The sequence below is a fragment of the Dendrobium catenatum genome, unplaced genomic scaffold, assembly GCF_001605985.2.
Source record: "Dendrobium catenatum unplaced genomic scaffold, ASM160598v2 original_scaffold_235663, whole genome shotgun sequence".
NCBI classification, from domain to species: Eukaryota; Viridiplantae; Streptophyta; class Magnoliopsida; order Asparagales; family Orchidaceae; genus Dendrobium; species Dendrobium catenatum.
This window is the reverse complement of record NW_021554071.1, coordinates 564,611-573,388: the sequence shown is the minus strand read 5'-3', so window position 1 is coordinate 573,388 and position 8,778 is coordinate 564,611. Positions and strand designations below refer to the sequence as shown.

The window sequence follows — 8,778 nt, the reverse complement described above, 5'->3', positions numbered from 1 at the left end:
CAGGTTGGCCACCATACATGATGAAATGATGGTTGACCTAACCTAAACAGTCAACCAAAAAGAATTTTTTTTCTTGAAATAATAAATAATAATTATATTTTTTTATTAGATTTTATGATCTTAAAAAAAATTAAAAAATTATTATGCCTTAAATGTCTTTTCAAGCAGTTAAATACATGAGATCTTTTTTAATAAAATCTTTGACCTATTTGATTTTGTAAAATCTATATATGAGCTGATATGATTACACATTTAAGAATAACTTTCTCTCAAAGCTTATTTTAAAATGATAATTTTTTTTATCCCTGAGAAAAAAAAGTTATAGCATAATTTTTTATTTAAAATGAATTATTTTGAAAATTTATCAAGCATTTTCATGATTTTAATCATTACAAAGAATTTAATAAGGGATCTTACTATGCAAATGTGTTGAGGGTTAGTTCAAACATATATGTATTAAATTATTTGATGGATTAGGGGGAACAAATATAATAAAGTCTTCCCGTTTGACAATGTGGTTCTTTGGATTTCTAATAAAAATACCTATATTTTAGGTGAACAACTACAAAAAAAAATCACATATGGCTAAAAATAATCAATTTATTAGGTCTATTTGATGAGAAATTATTCTGTTGCTAAGACTGGATGCAGAGCGCGGTTTAGAGGCTAACCAGAATACGTCACGTCAATAATATCGAGCCACGGTACGAAGCAAGAGGTAAAGTGGCGTATTTTGAATAGTCTCCATACCGCGTTCGACGTCCGCACAAAATAATTAATCCTGTTTGGGACTGCTATAATGTCTTATAAAGTCGGTTGGGAAGAAAACAACTTCCCTATTATGATTACATAAAATAATAAGAAAATAATAATAAAATAGAATTATGATTGAAGTATGCAAATCAAAGCAGCCCCAAACAGACCCTTAAAACAATGCAAATTAAATAATTAAAAAAAAAAGCAAAATCAAGCCATGCTGCCTTCACATTGGCTCACCTCCACGAACACAGTGGCCTGCACCGCTTTGTCAGACTCGATTACGACCTGATTTCCTGACACGTTCCTCAAAGCATGGTTGAAATAACCTGACCCGGTCTGGATCGAGTATTGGACCTGATCAATCCGGTTCGGAATCAACAAAACACCTGAGAAATCGACGGTCCAGCTCGTCCCATTCCCCTCCTTCGCCGCCCTCGCCGCCGTCGATCTCACCGTCATCCCATCCACACTATTCCTCTCCACCACCACCTGATCAACGGTCCTAAACGCCCCAGCTGTCTCATCCAACCCCACGATGTCGACCCCATTGCCATTACCCGCAAAAATGTTGTCAACAATAGCAACTCCCCTCATCACCCCGTTAACCGATTTCAACACGATATTAGCGTCCCCCAAGAAGAAAGAACCCGACACGAGAAGCTGAACCGGGTCCTCTGACACGATACTTGTGTAATCCAAATAGCAGTTCACGATACGGGTTTGAGTCAGCCCGGGCAATTTTAAATAGATCCCCGTCCCGCCGAACCCCGTCGCCTTGTTGTAGCAGTGAACGCCGGTGAGGATGTTCGCCTGGCCGGCGACGAGAATGCCGATTGCTGCGGAGAATATGACAACGTCCGTGACAGCATTGTCATTGCCGATGAGTCGGATGGCATTTCCGGAGAAGTTCCGCTCGCCGGGATCGTTGCCGGCGGTGATGTGCTGGCCGAGGAAGGAGTCGGTAATGAAGGTTTCGTGTCCGTCTTGGACCCATATGCCGTCGGTGGCGAAGTGGACGATGTAGCAACCGTCAATGAGGGTGCGGAGGGAGTCCACGACGGCAATGCCTCCGGCGCGATAGTTGGCATCGAGCATGAGACCGGCCAGGGTGATGTATTCGTAGTTGTAGGCCGAGGTGGAGGTGGGGGAGGCGGACGTTGTGGAGGACCAGAGCTCGATTAGGTATCTGCCCGTTGGAAAGTCATCAGACGCTAGCAGCGAGCCGCTGTGGATCTATGGGGAAAATTTGAATTAGTAAGCGATAATTTTTCACTGTCATTTTAATATTTAATCATTTTATTATTTATTATTTTGAAAATTTTCTGCGAAATAAAATGACGGGGAATGAAGATATCTGATGCTAATGAATGCGGGAATCCACAGAAGTTGTTAATTTTGGTTGGAATTAGGGTTTGGATGGTTGCAGCTTAATTTCAATTAAAAGCTGTTCCAAATTAGCTAATATGTCGCTTTCAATCGGCATCTAATAATTTCAACATTCAATCGATGCTACAGAAATTAGGACTAAACTATTGAATCCAGTTCAACACTCAAAGCCCAATAAATTCGACCGAAATAATTGAAATTTGATTGAAATCATAGAAATTCATCAGAAATTATAGTATTCATAATTTAAAATTTTACAAATATTTTTTAAAACTAAGAAAAGCTTTAAAATTTGTTTTGTTTGACGTCATATGTATCAGTAGAACAATTTAATGTTATATATTATATGGTCAAAATTGGGCACCTTGAGATTGCCGGTCGGAGAGGAGGGGAGAGTGATGGGGCTGCTGATCAAGTAGGAACCCCCGTCGAGACTGATCTCTGCGCCGCCGAGGTCGGCGATTCCGGCGAAAAGGGATCGGTTGGACGGCGGGGTGAAGGCCGCAGAGAGGGCCCGAGATATCGCAGCCGTTGAATCCGTTTTGCCCGACGGGTCTGCACCGTAGTCGGTCACATGGTACACTCGGGAGGACGACGAGCTCTGCACAGATATAGAACTGTAAAATTCTAGATACAGGCCACAGAAAAAAAAAATCAATTTTTTTTTCAATTATTATTTTTGATAGAAATATCCCTTTCTTGTAAATGTGAACGGAATTAGTCACGGTACACCTACCCGCGGGATACATAGGCGAAATGTGGGCAGAGAAAAAGAATACCGTGAGTATAGGGGAAGGGGCGGCGCCGGCGGAGATGGAGGCCAAGAGGCGCTCTGAACGGAGGAGAACCTGCCTATGGCTGCGGCGAGGCTCGCCGGAGAGCCGACGATGGGCCTTGGCACCGCCGATGAAAAAGAAGACTATTAGGCCCAGGAGAAGAAGATGGGCCGGGCCGCCTCCTCCTTTCTCCACCATCACTCCCCCTCTCTGTTTCCTGTTTCAGCACATGGAAATATAGAATGACTCTCTGTAAGGCTGTGGGGAGAGGAGGGAGAAAACAGAAAAGAAATGGGGGGAAGATAGAAGGTAGGAGGAAGAAGACTATTATTTATGGGAGTTAAAATTAATCAATTAAAATATTTTATTTGAGGTAAGAAAAAATAAAAAAATACAATAAATATTATAATATTGATGTTCACTTGTGTCTTTATTCAGCTCTTCAGTTTCTGTCTTGTTCTTTTGTTAATAATTACAATCAGGTTCTTAATTATTTTTAATTAATTAGATAAAAAGTTGAGTTTAATTAAGTGCTGTTGCATTAAAATTAGGTTTTTTTTTTAATAGTTAGGTTGGGTGGTAACCGAAAGGTGTAAATTAGGGAAGTGGAGAATGTTGAAAGAGATTGATAAAAGTAGATATTGAGTGAGTTTAACAACTAATCAGATTGACTATAGAATAAATTAAAGAAAATTATCTTTTAAATTTGATGTCAATCAAAATATTCATCCTTTTTAGTGTAAAGACTTGTCTTAATTAAAAAAAAAAATTAGAAAGTTAACATTTTGAATGAACTAAACAATTACGAGTATGCAATGGCTTCATCAGATAGTATCTAGTTGTTCTTCAAGACGAGAAGAAATTATTTTGTGTGGAGTCCGGATGGGAAACCTTTAGGATATATATGTGAGTGTACATATTGTATATACAAAGTGTGTACACTCACATGTTCGAATGGTTCTTGCCGTTTGGAATACACACAGAATAATTTCTCCAAGGCAAGATGGGGGGGATGGGTATTTTGGTAGTCCCCAAACAAAATAGAGGAAAAAATTGCAAGAGCTACTGATCGTGATGAACCCTAGACATAAATTATGGATATCATCGAGTGCCAAGACTAGCCAACAAGTTTAGTCTCATTAAACTCAAACTCAAGCTCTTAAATGTACAACTGATAACATGATCTAGTGCTTGAACTAATGGTTCAACAAACTTGGCTTATGACCTCATTAACAAGTCAAGTTTAAGAGAGCTTGCGAGCTAGCTTGACTAACTACACCCCTAGCTATCAACTCATTCCTCTTTATTGACAATCATCAATTCTAATGATTAAAAGACAACATAGTCCAAACTGGCGCATCTTAGATTATGTAGTATATTCTAGACTTCAAACATTTTTTTTTTCAAAATTTGCTATCTTTCGAGCTTCTTTAGCCTATAATCATGCATCATGTGAAAATTATGCTCCATCATACTGAATTTTTACAATCCGAACTTTTAAATTTTCTTGAGTCTAAAAAAGAGAGAAAGATCGCTTACATATATAAATCAACCTTCTCTTTGGGACAACTTTTTTTTTTTTTTTTAAGTAAAATTTTAGTAAAAAAATTCTTGAACTATAAATTTTTACACTAAAAAATTGCTGTACAAAACAGTAAGAAATATATCCCAAAAGAATGCTAAATAATGAATTATCATATAATGTCTGAGATTGAGGTGGTCAACTAATGAAAAATTATAAAAAAGTTCCGAATTTTAAAGCATATGATTAAGGCTGCATGAGATAAAGTTTACTCTAAAGTCTTAAAAAAAATATATTACACTAAAAAATAATAATTATTCGCTGATAAGAGAGTTTTACTAACTAGAACTGATTTAATTATAATCTAATTAGATTCTTCTTAATTTCGTATGATTAACGACAATGTCAATGTCAATAGTGCGTAGCATATTTTAAAATAATCTCATGAACTAAATTAGGTTAAAGAAGTGGCAATTTTGCAAATAAAATATCCAATTTCATTTGGAAATGCTTACACATGTCAGGTATTCTTCCATATGAAAAGAAGAAGAACAAACCATAATTGTAAAATCATATTGCCAAAGTGGTGATGTTTGATTGTGAGTATTTTTTTTTATTTTTTTTGGGTGTATTTTGTTTTAGAATGTGTGAGCTTTAAATATTTGAATGATTGGTTGAGTATTTAAGAGTAAAGCAAATTTAAGTAAAACCTTTTGAAGGATTTTAGGCTTCTTTTGAGACTATTTTTTGTTGCTTCTTAACGCAACTTTTTAGTATAAAAAATTAAATTTTTTATACAAAAGTTGCTTTAAGAAGCAATAAAAAAGTCCTTCAAAACGAAGCCTTAAACTCCTCCGATAAGTATATTTTGACGTATTTCGTAATCACGTAAATTACTGAACGGATTTGAAATAAACTGAGCAAGTTTGAAATGAAACCTCGTTATCATGCATCCTATTGTCGAGCTAATCTTGGCCTCGAAGTCATAGTTTCCCTTTAGGAGATATAATCGTCGTCGACATTAGACGATTCCACTTCCTTTTTCGCAACTCATGAGTATTGTAATTGAGGAGATGAAGGCGTCGTAAAAGACAACTATCATTCTCTAATGAACTCATTGTAAAAATAAGAACCCTATAATTAACTTATTGGAAGTTTCTTTGCAATGAATTAAAAAAAAAAGAAAAGAAAAGCTTAGACGATTTTAAAATATGTATAAAGTTAAGAATTTTTATTGTAGCAGGCCTCATCAATTGGTAAACTTCTTGAGCACCACTTTGAGCGAATTGATTGGCCAACTAGATCCTTCCCGCCCGCGCACTCTCTCTCTATCTCTTCTAATTTTCTCTCTCTAGTGAATATGACTATTTGTATGGTGCATTACTAATCTGCTTAACTCTTTCATGCATTTTAAAATGCGTCGAATTATTCGATGTATTTGCTCCTTAATTTTTTAACTAAATCTGCTCTTTTTGCTGATTGTCATTATTGACGCACTCCTCTCTAAAAATTAGTCTAGCTGAGGGTAGGTGTTTGATCTGTCTGATCAATTTTGAGAAAAGTTAATTGTGTTGAAATTTTGAGGAGAGTTAAATTTTCTTCCAAATGAGCTGGAATCAGCAAAGCTTTTCTTTTGAACAATATGAATATCATGTGCTTGGACTTGGAATAAAAATAATATGCGGCTTAATTTTTCTATAAAAAAAATTTTGGAATTTTTATAGAAGAAGTGGCTTAAAAGTAATTATGTTAATTGCAGTTGAAGAAAACTTGTTAGTAGAAAAGTGGAAGGAAGCATTGAATGGAAAGTGAATGGGTAGCTTGGGAAGTAAGGCTTCACTTAAATGAGTCTGGTGGACTTGTAAGCATGTGATGAGTTTTTAATGATGAAAAAGTGGAGAATTTTGATTCCTTTGTGCATTCTCTCTCTCTCTCTCTCTCTAAAGTTATTTTTCATTATTCCTTTCAAACTACATCATTTTGTAGCTGTTCCCAATGAGAGAAGTTAGGAGTGTCAATATTTGACACTGATCTGAAAATTCGACTTGAATCAGACATGAAAATTCAAGTTAGGATCACCCTTTTGTTAAACGGGTCGGCTTTGGGTTCAATAAATTGATCAGCTTCATCAATTGGGGCGGCTTGACCCAAAAATTCGAGAATTACCCAGATTCAACCCGAGAACTCTTGCTGTACACGAAATCTGAAATCCTGATTGTCACCGGCACTCGCGAGGCCAGACGACCTCGCCGCTAGACTCTTCACCGTCTTGTTGCCCCGCCATTTCGTCGTTAGTGCTCGGTTTGAAGTCCTAAACCTAGTCTAGGCGCTAAGCCGCTAGATACGCAGTCCACACTTCGACTATGTTCATTCCTTCCTCTGCCGACTTCATAAGATTTGCTTTTCCTCTTCTCCAGCTTCGACAATGCTCATTCTTAGTTCTTGTATTGCAGTTTCGACGAGATGACGGACAAGTCATCTTCCTCCCATTTGCGCTTCTTCGGCCATAACCACTTTTGTGTCGGGTTGGGTCAACCCGGAAACTTGATGGGTTGAGTCTGGGTTGACTTTATGACTTGTTTTGAAAAACGGGTTGGATTCGGATAATGTCAAATAGCATCGGATTAGTTACAAGTTCGTCCCAAATCTGATTTTGACCCGCCTAAGAGAAGCAATAAAAGAGAAACGTAGCTTCTATAGGGTAACTACTATGACTACTAAAAAAGAGGTCTTGAGCTCGTAGTTTACATATGTGATGTGTGTTTGAGTTTATTTTAATTGACCTAAATGTTTTAAAAAAAGATTATAAAAATAATGTTACATCATAAATATATTTATTTTAATAATAGATTTGTTTTTTATTTATTTTTCTATCATAATACTTAATTTCATAATTAAAATAATATATATTTTAAATGTAAATTTATTAAAAAGTAAGGCATTACTCTCTAATCATTCATAATTAAATGATTCAATAATAAAATTTTAAAGGGCAAGTGGCCAACTACTTCTCTTTGGACCACCAACAAAGGCACCGGCTGGGCTAGTACAGGTGGGAATCAATAATGTTATCATATAGTGAAAAAGCTTTCAACAATTAACAATAATTACATTAATCTCCTCAAACAAATTAAAAATTTGCATTAAATTCAATGATGACTACACTGATGAGATAATAATAAAATTTTTAATTTAAATATTAAGGTAGATGGAACGACTTAAGCTTACAATTACCTAATAATTCATTAATAATATATTTTATTCATCTTAATATTAGTTCAATAATTTGAAAAATTCGCACTAAACTGACTAAAGATTTTAAGGCCGTTGTAATTAATTTAAATATCTATAAAATAATTTGAATGATGATATAATATATATTTTAATTTCATATTAATATAAATTTAATAATTTTAAAATTCATGCTAATCAAAATTAGATCCAAATACAGGCATTTATATGCTGATTCAAAGTTTTTCTTAGCGTACATGAAATTCCTAATTTGCCATTGCCTTACAGCCGAGTAAAAATCTCTATATTTATAAATAGAAAATAATTTAACTATATCATCAAATAACTTAAATATATTAGTCTGATAGTTTTATTAAATTGCCAAATATTTTAATTATATTAAAAGATAACATATAACCCAATGCTAAAAAAAGTAAAAGAAAAAAACTCATTTTGATACAATATATATTAAAATATTCTGAAACAAATTTTCAATAAAAAATCATCCAATCAGTCAACAAATAAGAAAAGTTTAGATATTAAAATTAAAACACCTTATCAATAAAAGCATTAGATATTTTTGTGATTCCATTAATTATATCTAGACTCTAGATTTATTTAACAATTTTAAAAAAAAATATTTTATAACCCAAAAAAAAAAACTTCAAATTTATTTAATAAATGTTAACATACAATAACTCAAATATGGAGTAAAGATAATACAAAGCCAAGAAGACCAATAGGAAACTTTCTATAAAAAAAAAAATATCACATACATTAAATTTACTTTATATCAATAAAATAGAAATTTTAATTATATATATAGTACTGATCTTGCTCAATTTACTAATTTTGTTATCTAATTTAACCATTTTTTAAATCAAAATATCCTTATAAATTGTTTTTCCAATACAAATCTGCCTATTCCATGGTCTCAAGCTTATGAAAAAAAATTTCAGCTATACTAACACAGTTGTATATATAGTACTGATCTTGTTCAATTTAATAATTTTGAAATCTAATTCAACAATTTTTTTTTCATCAAAATATCCTTATAAATTGTTTTTCCAATACAAATCTGCCTATTCCATGGTCTCAAGCTTA

General features: G+C 34.2%; 1 protein-coding gene across 1 annotated transcript; it reads right to left on the bottom strand.

The window, feature by feature from the left end:
* Positions 1 to 866: 866 nt before the first annotated feature.
* On the bottom strand, positions 867 to 3,214 carry LOC110116152 (polygalacturonase QRT3). Its single transcript, XM_020849626.2, has 3 exons — positions 2,925 to 3,214; positions 2,510 to 2,746; positions 867 to 1,992 (listed from the first exon to the last, which is right to left on the bottom strand). Exons 1-3 carry the CDS (start codon positions 3,117 to 3,119, stop codon positions 967 to 969), a joined length of 1,458 nt encoding a protein of 485 aa, XP_020705285.1. The 5' UTR covers positions 3,120 to 3,214; the 3' UTR covers positions 867 to 966.
* Between the last annotated feature and the right edge of the window lie 5,564 nt (positions 3,215 to 8,778).

Coding starts and splice junctions, on each gene's coding strand:
- LOC110116152 (XM_020849626.2), bottom strand. CDS start 3,119: ATGGTGGAGAAAGGAGGAGGCGGCCCGGCCCATCTTCTTCTCCTGGGC. Junction 2,747..2,924: donor CCCCTTCCCCTATACTCACG/GTATTCTTTTTC, acceptor ATATCTGTGCAG/AGCTCGTCGTCCTCCCGAGT. Junction 1,993..2,509: donor CTCCGACCGGCAATCTCAAG/GTGCCCAATTTT, acceptor TTTTCCCCATAG/ATCCACAGCGGCTCGCTGCT.